Source organism: Elephas maximus, chromosome 1 (assembly GCF_024166365.1).
Source record: "Elephas maximus indicus isolate mEleMax1 chromosome 1, mEleMax1 primary haplotype, whole genome shotgun sequence".
Taxonomy (NCBI): domain Eukaryota; kingdom Metazoa; phylum Chordata; class Mammalia; order Proboscidea; family Elephantidae; genus Elephas; species Elephas maximus.
In genome coordinates, this window is record NC_064819.1 from 142,309,516 (window position 1) to 142,327,680 (window position 18,165).

Below are 18,165 nucleotides of genomic sequence, written 5' to 3' on the forward strand. Positions count from 1 at the left end.
GTAGTTTTCATATGGTCCAAAAATGTAACTTTGAATTTCGTATAATTTTATAGTTTATCATTTTGATAAATCAACACGCACCTTTAACTTAATCAGCATGTGTGTGCATATGCCTTATATGCGTGTACATATATACCATCCTGAACCTATTCTCCAGTTCCTTAAATGTAGAAACTTATAACCACCTACTATTATGTATTTGGTTTGTGCCACATAAGGTTAATTTCCTGATGATTTTATCTGCATTAAAAAAGTATTTCAACAGAGCTATCAAAACTAAAAATAATATATATAGCTCATAATATTTTCTGCTCGTTACTTTACAAGGTGTGTACAAGGTTTATCTCTGGAGCGCCAAAAGTGGTACTTAAGTCTTCTGACTCAATTTGGCCTCTTCCTGGATACTGTATATAAGTAACGACTTTTCATTTGGAGTGCTCAGCAAAGTATAACTGAGAATAAAAGTAGTTTTCTTAGTAAATGTAATACTAAGGAGTTCAAATCACTTGAAAATTTGGGAGACGGGGAGGTGAGGGGAAGGTAGTACAAGGAGGAAAGCAAGGAAACAGTTTATTTTTCCAATAGGAGAAATGCATTCTTACCTAAATATAACTAAATCACTGGTCAACCTGTTATGTTAGGAATACCTTCTAGGTATGGAGTAATTCACAGAACATAAAAGTACTTCCCATTATGACTTTTAAAACCATTTATTTTCTGTGTATATAACACTTATACTCTTTAATCACTCAAGTATCTTGGTCCTTTCAACTTACTTTAAAAAAAAGTTTAGACGAACAGGAAAGTTAAATTTGTTTTCATTAGATAAACTGAAAACCAAAATTGCTACCAGCTGACATCAGAGAGGGCTATATGGGTATGTATAAAATGGAATGTCAGAATTAAAGTAAATAGTTAATATTAGCAATATTTACATGTTTTAAAATTTCATTTGTAATATAAATTAGTGCCTACTAATTTATATTACAAATATTTTAACACATGCAAATGTTGCATATCACACAAGTAAAATGTTACCTGAATTTGTTGAAATGTATGATGAATCTACTGCACTGCAGACAAGGGACAGTTCTGATGTTAACATACACGCTGCATGAGGATCTCCTCACTGATCAATGAATTCTTATGTAATTTATTTCCAAGTAATATATGACCTTATCGAGTTCACAAATATTCTAGTCATTCTAGTTACAATGAAGGAGGAAGATAGTCTTGTAATAATGCCACCAAAAAGTCTTTAAATTTGTAAAGCTGGGCAATAAAAAAATGAAAATGAGGCCAACAAATCTTTAGTTTTTAAATATGCGCACAAAATAGTCCAACACCACAATCTCAGTCACAATGGATAAAATCTTAAGAAGCTATATATCTACTGCCCTGGGTTGTTGGACTGTAATTAGACTGAGTATTTAAACTGCCAATTTGCAACATTTACAATTTGTATAAAAAACTCCAAGAGTCTCCTGGGAGTTGAGGATGGGGTGAGGGGGGAAGGAAGAGGTCGAGAATATTAGGATTGGGTACTTAAAAATACATAGGTTCAAGACTGATTTACATATTCCATGGATGTAACAAGTTGTATTTCTGAAACTTTCAATCAATTTGAGATTTTTTTATTGCTCATCTAACTGCCAACATTTCCTTCTGGAGTATAAACAGTACATACATGGAGTCACTGTCTCAAAGAGGATATTTGTTTCCAAGTGGTAGAACAAAATGATACGGTAATGACTTAAATCTCTTGTCAACTTTTGCAACATATAGAAGCTAAATCATAAAAATACAAAATCTAAATATATCTGGTATTACCAATACATTTTTAAGTGTTTCAATTATATAGAACCTGATCCAAGTCATTTTTGCTTTACTAAGAAACGAGTGTCTAATAATGTCCAAATAGGGTCAGAAATAGTGTCTTTAGAACAACAATAACACATTTACTTGTTACAGGAAGATGTTAAATACTCAAGTCTTTGCTCAAGAGTTAGAACTAATCCATACACCGCACTAGAGGTATATTGCTCTAACACTGTGTATGCTCTTCCTTTTCTGTACACACCTTAAAACTATACATTTTTTTTTTACAAAAATGGATCTGATATAGTCTATTACTTTTTCTAACACAATGCAGATAACATCAGGAAATTACATATTTCAAACAGATTGCCCTCAAAAGCAACAAATTAATGACTTAAATTTCAAACATACACACACTATTATTTTCAATGGTGTAACTGAAAGACTCATTTTACTATACAACCAAGCCATCCATTTCTGCAATATGAACAGTTTACTGAATTTTAATTTTAAAGTTAAATATTGTTAGAAAAAAATAAATATACAAAAAAAAAAAAGCTCCAAAAACTTTGAATTATATTTTTCAATTGTAAAATCACAGCAATCCAGTATCTGGAAAATGGTTTACTTAATTTCACAGGAGGATTTCTGTACAAATTTAGTTACAAACAATCTAAAAAGCCCAAATGCATCACTTTCCATTCTTCTTCAAGACAGTTAAATGACAGCTAGTATTCATCCTTACCAGAAATAAGTAGAGAAATAATTATGTAATGTGTTTTGCCAGGGTTCAATGTGAAGTCTTTATTTTTCTACATCGTGGTCATGCTGATACATATTTTCCCATCCTCACTTTTTAAAAATGTAGTATCTGAAAATTTTGGTTACATTTTTGTACCATACCAGTTCTCAGAAAATACTACATTCTTTAAATTTTTTTAAAATGGACAATAATTTTTAAACAATAGAAATGGTATTTATGTTGGTTTTTAAGGTATAAAATAACTAAATGTACCATAAACAAATAAATAACTGCTTTCCTTTTCCATAGCAGTACATATAGCAATACATTCTCCTAAGTCATATAGTTATCATTTACAATAGAGAACTTAATTTTACTAATGATGCAAAAAAATAATAGAATACAAGGCACAATCATTAAATGGAATTTTTCTTTAGGGTGTATACTGACATACCAGCGTGATAAGGATACCGTAAAAAGTGCAGAAAAAACACAATGTGCAATGAGACCACTGTATAAAACATGATTGCATAAAAAGTGATTTGGCCTATTTTAACCTTTAATAATTGAAAATAACCAATCTTCCCCTTAAAATTAAACTATAAAGTATGACATTTTAAAATTATTTTATTCTAGCACTATCTAAAAAATCCTGAAAAAAGAATTTATACCTGGGTAATAGTATATAAGTATGTGTTTGTATATATATTTAATTATACCCATTTATCAATATATACACATACACACACAGACACATTTCTTTGTAAGTCATTTTAGCCTATTAGATATGACTAAAGTTTAGAAATGACATTAATCCAGATTGACAAGTAAACATCAAATCCCATACCTTTTTCCTGTATTTTCCTTGAATCCTTTAACCACTTAAACATTTTCTCTAAAACATCTCTGTCAAAGGACCCACCAGTGCATTATTTTCTACTATTAGTACCAAAAAAAGATACATCTCAGCATAACTCTTTAATAAGTTGCTCTTTAGAATAATATATAGCCTTTTCCAGTACTGAAAATTGTATGCTGTCCTGACAGTCAAAAACAGGCTTTCCACTGCACTGATTCTCAGTCTTTGGCACAATAAACAGAGATTGAGAGATTGATATAAGAATCAAGGTCTGAAAAATTAGACAGTCAAATGTTTTCCAATGTGGATATGTTTCCTTTTCATCAGTACATTTTCTCTTAAGTTTGGCAGAAATGGAATAAAGCAAAAGCCTCCTCTAGATTCTAGAATTAAACTTTTTAGGGTTATCAAATGGTGGGAGTTTTATATTTTTACTGGATACACATTTCTTAATTTACTGCTACTCTGTGTAACATCTGTCTTCCTAGAGGCACGACTTCTGTATCAACAGAAATGTACCTTGCTTGGTCAAAAATAAACATTCATTTTAACATGAAATGCTCTATCACTAGGAATATTATGTTCCTTAAGAGTGTAGCAGAACTGTCTTTTCCATAAATAAATCAGGAATTCATCATAGGTCCTCAATTTCTTTTGTTTTGAACAGTGAACAAAATAAATGTTGAAATGCATAACCTATCTAAGGGCAATAAATAGCAAACATTTAAAATATATGTATATATTTATATATATATTCATTTAAAGAAGTGAAGTGTCTTGTAAGTTTGTTTTTTTTGCAAATCAAACCATAACATTCCCTAATCCACCATAGCAGCAAGGAAGCAGAAGCCTTAGTTCTACTTATTCCTTAACTGTACCTGCTTTATAGATTTTGAAGTAAAATATTTTGGTACAAACTACCAACCAATTAAATTAGCTTTTGCTTTTTCAGTCAACTTTCGGACTCGTCCTCTACTAGAAGTTCCAAAAGTCAAAGAGGTGTCTTCAAACAACAGCTGCCTTTGCTCCTCCTCAGAGTCATCCTCATTATAGAAAGCTGTCCTTCGACCTTGGTTTCTAGTTCTCATGTGGGGTTCAGAGCCTTTAAGTTCCTCCAACTCTTCTTCCTCATCCATAGGATCATCTGTCTTTTTTCGGTTACTTCTCCTTAGCATTTTTACACTTGTAGGAACCATGAGATCTGAGTCTAGTTTTTGTGTCTTCATCTTCCGTTTGGGTTTTCTGCCTCCACGACTCTTTTTCTGTAACAAATCCTCCTTTACAATATTAGTTTCGGGAAGAAAATTGCATGTCGAAGAAGGAACTACTTCATCTCTGACAGGATGCACATTATTTTGCTGTGAATTTTCTGGCTTTGCATACTGTAGCTTTTTGGGCTTTCTACCCCTTTTCTTGTGTATAACTTCACCACTACTGGTGGTATTAACTTCTACCTTAGGTTTCCTCCCAGGTCCCCTCTTCATAAGTTTTGATGGCTGCGCTCCATGGCCATTTACTTGAATGCTTCCTGGTATGAGAGCGTTGTTCTTACAATCTGCTAGAATGGAACAATAGCACACTTTAGCACATGGAATTGCTTTTAGTTTGACCCTCAAATTAATCAATAAGGCCTATTGTGAATGTTACATATAATGACATAATCTTAAATCATTTTACTTAAATGAGAAAAAGAACCTAGAAAAAGTTAAGTTTAACTGTTTGTTTGTTTTTAAATTAAAACTCACAGAAGAGAAAGAAAGAACTGTAATGAAGTTATCAATGACCTCATCTGTCATGTGAGGGAAATGAGGCTGAGAGCAAATAAATAACTTATCTAAATGAATACTGTAAATTGATGACAGAGGTGGGATTAACCAAGGTTTCTTGCTCCTACTACCTTTACTGGCACCCTGGTGGCTGCTAACCAAAAGATGGGCAGTTTAAACCCGCCATCCACTCCTTGGAACCCTATGGGGCAGCTCTACTCTGTCCTATTGGGTTGCTAACAGCACCTAACAACAACACAACTACCTTTACTACACATTCCAATGTATGAGCACTTTTTGTCATCCCACAAAGTGACCTCATTTATTTTACAGAGCTTAACACTTACAATTTATTGTTTACCTCATTGAACAGTTTTTTCTGTATTCCTACCTTCAGGCAACTCAATTATGGAAAACAATTTTGGTTTAAAACTCATGACCTTTTAACTTGGTAATCTGAATATGTAAGTATATCATCCCTCTATTTTCCTCTGATCATTTTATCTATGATGAAAGAAGGAATAAGGGAAAAATCAGATTAGGATGATTTTAACTCTTATCTGATCCCCTCCTAGATATAATATCCCTGACACCAGAGAATTTATGATCTAAATATTTACTTGCATTCTCCAGAAGTACAAAGGATCCCCTCTCCTAATTCTCCTATGCGAGGGATTTGAGAGTATTTCTGCCAGAACAGTAATGTTTTTCTCTGTAAAACTTACCATGGCTTTGACATTTGTCTTCTATCTACAAAGAGTAAAAGTAAGTTAATCTCCATCAAGCACTATGTTCTTGGGACTCTATAAAAAACAACTAAATGACAGTTTTTCTTCGCAGGCCCTTTTTGAAATAGCCCTGTCTCCTTATGTAGTTGAATGGCAAATGATTGATTTAATAACATAAGGAATACTGAGATTGCATGCATCAATCAAAATGATGCATGCCACCACCATCGTGACTAAAATCCCACTAAAACTGTGATAAATGTCATTATGTGTCATTAAAAAAAAAATAGCTGGAGATCTTTCTGTTGTTAAGAAAAAAAAAAAAAAATGCCATGACCTTTTTGGATGAAGGAAAAAAAATACTTATATACGTGTATTACTCCAAACCCCTTTTTCTAAGATTCTGAAGCTTTTTTCTTGGTTGTGGTGGGTAATTTGCAAAGCAGTATATTAAAGGAAATATGCAGAGATGGAAATTGCTTTAAAGAGAATACTTCTTCATAAAGACTTTTTTTTTTGGGTCTTGGATTTGGATTTTATTGCTTTGTAAATATCAAGAAAGAATGGTCAAAAGACTCATGAAAGTGAGAGTCAGTAGCAGAAGGGGAAAACAACACCCTCACTTCTGACTCCCACAGTACTTTAAATTAGTGATTTTCCACAGTGTGTGTGTGCACAACAGTTAAATACTTGCTACCGAATGATTACATTTAAACTCCTTGAGAAGCCCGTATACCCTTTTTTGTTTTACTTTAAGACTACTGACAAGGGTTCTAAATATTGAGTCCATGTATCCACTAGAAGTTCTATAGATGGGCTTTAAGGACTCTGTGAACCCCTTGCAACTGTCCAAAATTTTGTGTGGATATGCATATGTACGTTTTTCTGAGGAAAGGTTGATGACATCCATCAACTTTATAAAGCAATATACAACCCAAAAAGGTTAAGAGCTAAGGAGGCTGTATTAAGAAGGAATTCAAAAGTTAAAAAGAAAACGTTAACAAGTGCTAATCTGGACCTGTGCTGTCCAATAAGGCACAACCATTATTCACGAGTGGCTATTAAGCACTTGAAATGTGGCTATGCAACTGGGGAACAGAATTTTAAAATATTAAAGCAGTGTAACATTCAAATAAGAAATTGATTATATGAAATTATAATTTTGATATAATGGGATAAATAAAATATATTGTTAAAATTAATTGTTTTTGCTAGATGGGGCTCCTAAAAATTTTAAAATTATATAAGTGGCTTACATTATATATTTCTGTTGGACAGCACTGCTCTTCAGTCTATTATTATTACCTCAGGTGTATTTATGTGACAAATCACTGCTAATGAGTTATCTAATGGCTGATTATCAAATTTTATACTGTACTGATGATACTTGAGTACTTTTGGTAGTCAAAAACTTTAAGTCAAATTGGCTACTGGAGCTTCCCTATTGTAATGCTAGAACCACATGAACAATTCCCTTTATATATTTGGTTTCACTAGGATTCAGGAGTAACAAAGCAAGGCCAATATAATATTTAAAACTTTGTTCAGGTTTTGTAATATGCAAATTAGAAATTATCACATATAAACCTGGGATTTTTCTTGTGTTTTTAAATTTAATGACAGTACAGTCTGCTTTTGGCAGAGCTGCAAATCAAAGAATGTCTCACTAAATTTATTAACCAATATAGGATGTGTGAATTTCAAACAGGCACCCTGAAAAATGGGTATAAACAATAACTCCAACAAGAGCATCATTTTTAAGAGGGCTCTACTGTATCTTGAAAGGCACTAATAACACCATACCTTGCTCAATGACAGCTGATGACTTTGAAAGAGTGGATGCCTTTGAGAGTACAGATGACTTCATTTTACGTTTGACTGGCTTTTCCTTTTCCATGTTTTCTTTTGCAGAATTATTCCTAGTGCCATGACTAAAACTGGATTGAGCAGGACTTGAAAGAGTATTCAAGTTGGTTTTGGAATGTTTCACAGAATTCTCCAGTACTAAAACACACACACATACAAAATTAAAAGCTAAGAGTTATTTTTGAACCTGAAAATATGCAAAGAAGGTTGGGATTGCTTCTAACCATAACTGCTTGAATTAGGCAAGATAATAAAACCTGGGGGATGCTTAAAGCTTTTTCCTTAGGAAATCTAATTTCAAATAGGAAAAATGCATGCACAACTAGAAACTCTTAATAGTTCAGCGCTTTTAAAAGCTGTATAGTCACTTAAGAGATTATGAAGGCAAGTCTTGGCAAACTGTTAGCAAGTGTAGGTAGTAGAACTTCAATTCAGGTGTTCTGGATCAGAGTTGTCATTTTCCAACATTATTTTACACTGACAATCCCAAAACTCAATTTTCTTTTTCTTGTTTAAAAAAAAAAAAAAAATCTAGCTACCACCACTGACTGCTCTGATAGGGATCACAATAGAGGGTGCCAGACAGAGGTGGAGAAAAATATAGAACAAAATACTAACTCAGAAAAAAAGACCAGACTTACTGGCCTGACAGAGACTGGAGAAACCCTAAGAGTATGGCCCCCCAGACACCCTTTTAGCTCAGTAATGAAGTCACTCCTGAGGTTCACCCTTCATCTAAAGATCAAACAGGCCCATAAAACAAAAGAAGACTAAAGGGGCATACCAGCCCAGGGGCAAGGACTAGAAGGCAGGAGGGGACAGGAAAGCTGATAATGGGGAACCTCAGGCTGAGGAGGGAGAGTGCTGATGTGTCGTAGAGGTGGCAACCATGTCACAAAACACTATGTGTACTGTTTAATGAGAAGCTAATTCTGTAAACCTTCGTCTAAAGTACAATAAAAAAGAAATTCTAAAAAGCAAAACAATAGAAAATAAAAACAGCAATGTCTAGTGGAAAAGCTTAAATAATTTAAGTTTATAATTTTACAAAAATATATATATATATCATCATACACACTTCAATTTTGAAAGCATAACTGATTCTTACTTGTTTTCCCTGGCATCGCAGTTGTATTCACTTTTGAAATAAAAGTCTTTCCTGCTGAAGAAGTAGATGGTTGCTCAGTGATAACCGGATCTCCAACCACTCGGTTGCTTCTGGTTCGAACAACAGAACTGGATTCTGCTTTACCATTTATCTGAGCAGCATTGTGCCTTGGTGGTATTGATCGTGTAGGTGTAGAGAATGGAGAGGTAGAGATATCTGACTTTAGCTGAGGTTTTAAGATCTTTTTTTTCCTTTCTGGGCTGTAAATAAGATAATATCTTTAGTCATTCTTATAGGCACAATGAGAATTAATAAAACACAGTAGTTTCATAAACATTGTTGGATTCAACATTTGTTCTATTATGAAATATGTTAAAATATGAGATTTGTAGTGGATTTCATATGGTTGTGAGCCTTTGAAAAGTGAATATTTAGTGAAGGATTGCTGTAAATGCTACAGTTATATGACAGAAAGCATGATGCCATCACTATCCTAAAAATGCTGTTTTACTGTATAGATTTAGCAGTTTAAATTTAAGCACTTACACTAGTATAGGTTTAGTTAAAAGATTAAAAATCCTCCACATCATAGGAACTTGCATGTCAAATATATCATTCTGCAATATAGGGAATAGTAAAGGAAGTATTAAAAAACACCAAGTTCTGTCATTTAGATGTCAAAGTTATAGATCAGTTGATGCTATCTAAAAGAAATTAAATACCTTGACGTAGCACTACTGGAAACAGAGCTGCTTCTGTTTCTTTTCTTCCTCCTCTTGGTTATTGTATTTCTTTTATGAAAACGAAGAGCAGATTTATAATCTGATAAAACTGAACTAATATGTTCTTCAAAGAAAGCAGACAGGCGCAAACTCATGCTGTAAATCTACGGCAAGGAAAAAAAACTGTTCAAGTATTCTTAAATGAAAATGTCTGTTCAGTAAATATTAACATAATTTATAGTTTTCTCACAAAATTTTTAAGAATTTAAGCATTGCTTTTTACCAATCTTTTTAAGTAAAACTGAAGCATTTTTACAATTAATTTGTGTGCCTAGGTTAGGAATCTTCAAAACTTTGAGATTCTTAAAGAAAAGCCCAACTCTGAATTCAGATGACTAACAGAAAATTCCTTGCAATGTACTTATTTTTATAAATTATTCCTAAATGCTCCTTTCCATTATGTGGAAAATAGCTGGAACAGTTAAGCCTACATGGCCTTATTCCATGCCAGGAAAATTCTTATGTGATATTTACTCACTACTTCAAGAAAGGTAACCATTCCTAAAACAATGAAAACTGACATCACTGTTATTTCATACAAGGAACACAGCAGAAAGATGTGAGTTCTTTTTTTCTACTAGGACACCATTACCATAATACAAAGTTAGTCTATTTTGCTCTAAATTTAAATAAAAGCAACATTTAGCTTTTTAACATAATTTTCTACTAATATTGCCATTTAATTTAAACACACAACAATTTAATTATATACCCTTGATCTTTTGCTTGGCGTATATGCTTTGGAATTACTAAAAATAAGTCTGACGTCTTTACATAGCTCCATTGGTGACTCGTAATTCCCAGCCTCTAAGGTTTCTCTAACGGTAGCAAAATCCATCGGAGTGTCAATGATGTCTCTGTAGTCCTAAGGGGGAAACAGTGTTACCACAAGGCATTACTTCTCAGCATGGGGATTCGCATATGATTTCTACAATTAATGCAAGTCCTAGAACTATTAATAAGCACTCTGTTCCTCTCATCAATGTTCCCTTTTTTCTGAAGATTTTTATTTCATGCCCTTTCCCTTTTGTTGCAACTAACACAGAACTTTTCTCATTTAAGAACATAGTTCCTTTTTTGTACCCATAGGGTGGGGGTTGGGCTAAAGCGTGTGGAACTGTGTTGGGAAGGAAGAATTAAAAGTAACGAAAAACCTCCAACTGTTTAAGTTTGATGTAAACAGAAAACTTTATACTACCTATAAATCCTAAAGGTTTTTGACTCTTTGAATCAAGAGTACCTGAGTTCTAGTGACCTCACCTTCATTAGCACAGCTAGGAACTTCGCAGTAATCAAGACTTACGAATGTAAATGGTTGTCAAAAAGTCTATATACCCTTTATTCCATAGATTAGAAGTAGAATTATCACCCAACATCTCCACTTAGTTAACTGTGTGTAAAATAAGGCAATAAGTTAGAGGCAAATAAAAACAGTCAAGTGAAAGCAGATGAGGGCAAAAGAAATAGTATGAAATTATCAATATATATGTCTTCTAGTAGGGACAAAGACTACTACACGTTTTCAGCAGTTCTGAGTATGTAACTGTTTTTCAAACTATAATAACTGGACTTTGCACCATCAGGTTTAAATTATGATCAAAAATATTTAACCTTAAGGCAAAGAAGGTACGATATAAGATGGGATTATTAAAGAACATGATCTTTTTTTAAGTATGTATGTCAGATCTTAGATCTTCCAAGGCATTCTGCCTTTCAAATCAGCCAGCTTAGGAAGCTGTATACTGGTTGTAATTATACTGTTTTTACAAATAGGGACAGTTTTTTCTTTCTGCCATTTATTTTTCTTGCCTTACTGCACTGGCAAGAGTGGACTTCCTTGCCTCATTCCAAGTCTTAGGAGGAAAGCATTCTGACTCTCACCTTAAGCGTAATGTTAGCTATAGGTTTTTTGTAGATGTTCTTTATCAAATTGAGGAAACTCCCCTTTATACCCAGTTTTCTGAGAGTTTTAATCGTGAATGTTGATACTTTTTCTGCATCAATTAATATGATCATGTGATTTTTCTTCTGTAGCTTAATATGATGGGTTGCATTGATTAATTTTCAAATACTGAACCCTCCTTATATAAGTGGAATCAACCCTACCTGGTCAAGGTGTATAATCGTTTTTATATATTACTGAATTCTATTTGCTTTTGTTAAGAATTTCTGCACTTAAATTCATGAAGGATACTGGCATAGTCTTCTTCTTTTCTACTTGGCTGGTTGATACCAGGGTAATACTGACTTCATAGAATGAGTTAGGAAGTGTTCCGTCCTCTTCTATTTTTTGGAAAAGATCGTATTAAAATTGGTGTTACTTCTTCTTTAAACAGTTGGTAGAATTCTCCAGCGAAGCCAATGGGCCTGGAGATTTCTTTTTTTAAAGGTTTTTAATAACAAATTAGGTTTCCTAAATAGTTATAGACCTAATTCAAGTGATCTACAGTCACGCATTGCTTTATGTCCACGATGTGTTCTGTGAAATAGGACATTATGTGATTTGGACATTGTGCGAACATGCCTAAATTGCAAGCAATTGTAGTCACTGATTTTCCACTTTTGTGCTGTTTAATCTTTTGTTTCACTTCCAAATCAATACTTCTCCTTTGCCTCTTGCTGCTGCTATCACTAGCACTCGTTTTGCTGCATTTGGGAGCCATGATGCACTTCACGATAATATCTTTGGAAGAAAATTAAACTGATAATGCTACAACACCCAAGAGACACGCAATACAAGAGATTGGATGCTGCTGCCTACAAGTCAAAGCATACATTGTTATATGGTAAGCTTTTTATTTGTACATAGGGAAAGTTCACATTCAAATAATGATAGAAAGTACAGTACATACATAAGCCAGTAACAGAAGCATTAGGACTATCACGACGTGTATTATAGGTTATGCAGGTGCTGTACCATTATATACCTGGCAGCGCAGTCGCTTTCTATACAAGAGACTGAACATACACCTGTTACATGCGGGAAGCCGTTGCATTTGCTACGTCCAGTTACACGTGCTACATCCCATTCTTCAATTGTGATTTCTGAACTCTATCATAACCTTACGGGACCACAGATGTACATGCAATGGACATTGCCTGAATGGACGTTATGCAGCTCATAACTGTATTTCAGATTGGTTAAATTGTGGTAGTTTATATTTTCAAGGAATTGGTCCATTTCATCTAGTTGTCAAATTTGTATGTGTGGAGTTGTCTACAGTATGCCTTTATTATCCTTTTGATATCTGCAGTGTCAGTAGTGATACCCACTTTTCCATTCCTGTTATTAGTAATTTGTGTTCTCTCTTTTGATGTTTGCAAACCTTAATAGAAGTTTGTCAATTTTATTGATCTTTTCAAAGAATTTGGTTTCATGGATTTTCTCTACTTTTCTGTTTTCAACTTCATTGATTTCTGCTCTTAATTATTTTCTTTCTTCTGATTACTTTCCATTTATTTTGCTCTTCTTTTTCTAGGTTCTCCCGTTCAGACTTATTGATTTGAGAGTTTTCCTCTTGTGATACAAGCATTTAGTGCTATAGATTTCCCTCTTAGCACTGCTTTAACTGCATCCTACAAATTTTGATGTTATATTCATATCATATATTCAACTCAGTTTTTTTTTTTTTTAACTTTTCATAAGGCTTTCTCTTTGACTTATGGATTATTTATAAAAGTGTGATATTTAGTTTTGAAGTGTTTGGAGATTTTTCTGTTACTGATTTCTAGTTTGATTCTATTGTGGTTGGAAAACATGCTAGGTGATTTCAATTATGTTACATTTGTTGAGGTTTGTTTCATGGGTCAAGATATGGTTGGTTTGGGTATATTTTCTACTTACACTTGAAACAAATGTGTATTCTGCTATTGTTGGGTAGAGTGTTCCATAAACGTTAAGATCCTATTGGCTGATGGTGTTTGTTAAGTGTTTCTATATCCCTGTCGGTTTTCTGTCTAGTTCTGTGAATTTTTTGAGAGAGGGGTGTTGAAATCTCCAACTTAACTGTGGATCTGTCAGTGTCTCTTTTAGCTCTATCACCTTTTGATTTATACACTTTGCAGCTGCATTACTTGGTACACATAGAATTGTTACGTCTTCTTGTAGATTAACCTTTTTATCATTATATAATGTCCCTCTCTGTCTCTGGTAATTTGTTCTGAATTCTACTTTATCTGATATTAACACAGCCATTTTGTTTTCAATTCTTTCACTTTTTTTTTAACCTGCCTGTACCATTATATTTGAAGTGAGTTATCTGTCGGCAGCATATAGTTGAGTCGTTTTTTTAATCCAATCTCTGACTTTTGATTGGTGTATTTAAACCATTTATTTTTAATGTAATTATTGATATGTTAATGCTTAAGTCTCTCTGGTTTCTGTTTGTGTTTTCTTTCTCCAATCCACCTGTGGGTTGTTTAAACATTACTCAGAATTCCATTCTAATTTATCTAGTGTTTGTGACTGTATCTATGTAGTTTTTAAAGTGGCTGTTGTAATTATTTTATAATACATATATAACTTATCAAAATCAACTGGTATCAACATTTACTAGGACAAGTACAGAAACTTCCCCTCCCCTTATGTCCCTTTACCTTCTCCCATTTATACCTGTCTTAAATATATTCTCTATATACATCAAGGACCAACTAGACAGTGTTATAATTTTTGCTTCAATTGAATATTATTTGGAAAACTCAAGAGGGAAGGAAAGCCTATTGTATTTACTCATGTTTTTGCTTACCATGTTCTGTCTACGTTCATGATGTCCTAAGATTCCTTTCTGTTTGGAGAATTTCTTTTTGCCATTTTTTCATGGTAGGTCTGCTAGTGACAAACCCTTAATTTCCTTCCATCTGTAAATGTCTTGACATCTCCATTTCTGAAAGATTTTTTCCCCCCCACTGGATACAGAATTATTATTATGCCACTTCCTCCTGGTCTCCCTGGGTTCTGATGAGAAATCTACTGTCATTTGAATGTTTTCCACTAAAGTAATACAGCATTTCTCTGGCTGCTTTCAAGATATTTTGTCTTTGGTTTCCAGAAGTTGGTCTACGATGTTTCCTGGCAAAGATTTCTTTTGGTTTACCCTGTTTGGGATTTGCTTAGATTCCTGGATCTGTACATTTATGATATTTGGGAATTTTTCAGTCATTTCTTTGAATACTTTTTCAGCCTCACCCTCTTTGTCTTCACCTTCTGGGACTCTGATAACACAAATGTCAGATCTTTTGTTATGGTTCCATGTGTCCCTGAAGCTCTGTTCATTTTTTCCATTTTCTACTGTTGAAATTGGATCATATCTATCCTTTAATCTCCAAGTTCACCATTTTTTTCCTCTGTTCTATTGAGTTTATTTTGGTTATTTTTAGTTTTGTTCAAATCCCCAGGTGCTCCTTGGAAACCCTATGGGGCAGTTCTACTCTGTCCTATAGGGTCATTATGAGATGGATTCGACTTGATGGCAATGGGTTTTGGTTTTTTATTGCTATCTGGTTCTTCTTTGTATCTTTTATCTCTTTGTTGAGGTTGTTTTGCTTATTTGTATTATGTGTATAACCGCTCACTGCACCATTTTTATATTGGCTATTTAAAAAAAATCTTTGTCAGGTAATTCGAACACCTGTGTTCCCATCTGTTGATTGTCTTTCTTATTTAGGTTGAGATTTTCTTGATTGATATGACAAGTGATTTTCAACTGAAACCTGGACATTCTGGGTATAATCTTATAAGACAATCTTTTTTAAATCCTGTGTTTTAACAGACCTCTTTTGATAATGCTCTCATGTGTGAAATGAGTGCCATTTCATTACTATAAGGTGAGTGTGCAAGTCCAGGTTCTCTACTTGGCTTCCACTGACACTGGAGCAGGGGCTGGGGAAGAGCTCCCTGCTACTGCTGGGAAAGGGAAGCTTCTAACTAGACTTCCATGTATGTACCACCCAGGCTGGGAAGGGGAGGGCCACCTTGTTGCTACTCTCTATGTGGACTTCGCTGACACTATGGAGAGTGGCCTTGTTATCAATGAGTGCTGATCAAAGTCCTGACTCTCCACAAGGCCTTGAATGATACCACCCCAGTGGTATCCCTCATTATTGCCAAGTGTGGGTAGAAGTCTAGGCTCCCGTCATGGTCTCCATTAATATTCATTAATATTTGGGGAGGAGAAAAGGGGCTCTGCTCGGCCTTTGTTGGTAGAGAAGGGGCAGGGCTGTTTGACTGGAGTAGAGAAGTTATAAGATTTTTTGTTTTACTAGGTTGACCCTTCCTGGTCCTTTGGCTAGAGAAAATAGGTTTTTCTTGGATATTTTCTGTCTGCTCCCACTGGCATTTCTGGGTTTCCAGCTTCTTCAGAATCCAGAGTGGAACATATAAAGCAAAAAGCAAACCCAGGGAACTCATTATTTTGTTAGTCCTCAAGTCCTGAGATCCCAGGTCTGTCATCTTCTTTCTGCCTTTCAATCTTCTTGTATTCATTTTACAAATAATGCTCACAATTTTTAGTTCTACTTAAAGGAATAGGAAAAAGTATGTCTACTCTATCTTCCTAGAAATGGAAGCCCAGTTATACTGCCTATGACCAAAATATTTTTGAAATGTTTCACCTTTAAATGACTTTTGAGCCACATTATAAAAACACACAACAAAATCAGACTTAATATTTTGTAGGAATATTTTGATTATGGCCAAACAGTATACTATGTAGTTTCGTTTATTTTATGTACCAAACCTGGTCCAAGTGACTTGGCTATTTACGTAAATTTAATTCACCATTAGTGAGTGGTTGTCATTTTTCAAAAAGATACTCCAAAGCCTACACTAAAACTATTGAGACAACTGGGGGTAAAAAAAAGTAGCTACAAAATTGCTTTATATAGATTTTGGGAAAATGTCATTTAAATGATGTAAAAAAAAAAAAAAAAAGTTTTGTAAAATTTTGGTTAAATATAAAATTTATGTAGAAAATATTTTTGGGGTTTATATCTTGGATTTCTACACTGCATACAGTGCATGGTAGCTGCTCAATACACCTCTGATGAATAATGAAGAATATTTACTGAATTTCAAAAAATCTTGCTCAGAATATTTGATTAAACTCAAAATGTAAGCTAATGTTTTCATATAACAATTGATATATGAAGGGCATAATCTAGTTATAGTTAATTCTGAAGTATAAAAGTACAATTATCTGAAGTTTTTTCTTTTATTGTAGTAAGCAGCCATGAGTTTTAATACTTCCATCATGGAATACCACAAGAACCAAGAGATTAAACAAAAAAGAAATTATCTTCTACTTCTTGTCTGCTAATATTTTAGGTGGGTGGAAGGAGAGGTTCTAAACATTTGCTAAATTATTATTCTCGTTTTAAATACTCAAAGAGAGAAAAATGCATTCTTAAACATTTCTCTCTAAGTTTGAAAAGTAAGCTATTTTCTTTCCATAAAAATCCACTTGCTAATTCTGTAAAAATACCACATGTAGCTGTGGAACACGGGATATGAATTACTGTCCTGGCTTCACCAATAAACAGCTATGTATCTTGAAGGGCTGCTTAATCTTAAGCCTCAGTTCAACATCAGTAAAATGAGTGAGTTGGCCCACAGTCTCATGTCTGTTTCATATTTTCTTTTCCATATGGGTACGTTGACATTTTTCTTTTGTCTTTGGTGTTTTGATGTTTCACCCTTATTCTTGTTGTTGCTAGGTGCCATCCAGTCGGTTCCAACTCATAGCAACCCTATGCACAACAGCTGCAGCTGTATATTGACAGGGAACTGCCAGAAATTCAGGCTGGTTTCAGAAGAGGACGTGGAACCAGGGATATCATTGCTGATGTTGGATGGATCCTGGCTGAAAGCAGAGACTACCAGAAGGATGCTTACCTGTGTTTTATTGACTATGCAAAGGCATTCAACTGTGTGAATCATAACAGATTATGGATAACATTGTGAAGAATGGGAAATCCAGAACACATAATTGTGCTCATGAGGAACCTTTACATAGATCAAGAGGCAGTTGTTCGGACAGAACAAGGGGATACTGATTGGTTTAAAGTCAGGAAAGGCATGCATCAAGGTTGTATTCTTTCACCATACCTATTTATCTGTATGCTGAACAAATAATACGAGAAGCTGGACTATATGAAGAAGAACGGGGCATCAGGATTGGAGGAAGACTCATTAACAACCTGTGTTATGCAGATGACACAACCTTGCTTGCTGAAAGTGAAGAGGACTTGAAGCACTTACTAATAAAAGATCAAAGACCACAGCCTCCAGTATGGATTACACTTCAACATAAAGAAAACAAAAATCCTCACAACTGGACCAATGAGCAACATCATGATAAATGGACAAAAGATTGAAGTTGTCAAGGATTTCATTTTACTTGGATCCACAATCAACAGCCACGGAAGCAGCAGTCAAGAAATCAAAAGACACATTGCATTGGCCAAATCTGCTGCAAAGGACCTCTTCAAAGTGTTGAAGAG

The 18,165-nt window shown here is 34.2% G+C and overlaps 1 protein-coding gene across 3 annotated transcripts in view; it reads right to left on the reverse strand.

Annotated features, from left to right (window-relative positions):
- Window positions 1–4,203: 4,203 nt before the first annotated feature.
- Window positions 4,204–18,165, reverse strand: part of PHIP (pleckstrin homology domain interacting protein) — a 141,301-nt gene continuing 127,339 nt past the window's right edge. For 2 of the 3 annotated variants that reach the window (XM_049895981.1, XM_049895974.1), the window contains exons 36-40: window positions 10,382–10,534; window positions 9,610–9,773; window positions 8,888–9,147; window positions 7,717–7,917; window positions 4,204–4,977 (exon numbers count right to left, since the gene is read on the reverse strand). In XM_049895981.1, the coding sequence (XP_049751938.1) occupies window positions 4,337–4,977; window positions 7,717–7,917; window positions 8,888–9,147; window positions 9,610–9,773; window positions 10,382–10,534 (1,419 nt within the window). In that variant the 3' untranslated portion in view covers window positions 4,204–4,336. The remainder of the gene's footprint in view (window positions 4,978–7,716; window positions 7,918–8,887; window positions 9,148–9,609; window positions 9,774–10,381; window positions 10,535–18,165) is intronic. The other variant, XM_049895991.1, reaches the window with a different exon arrangement.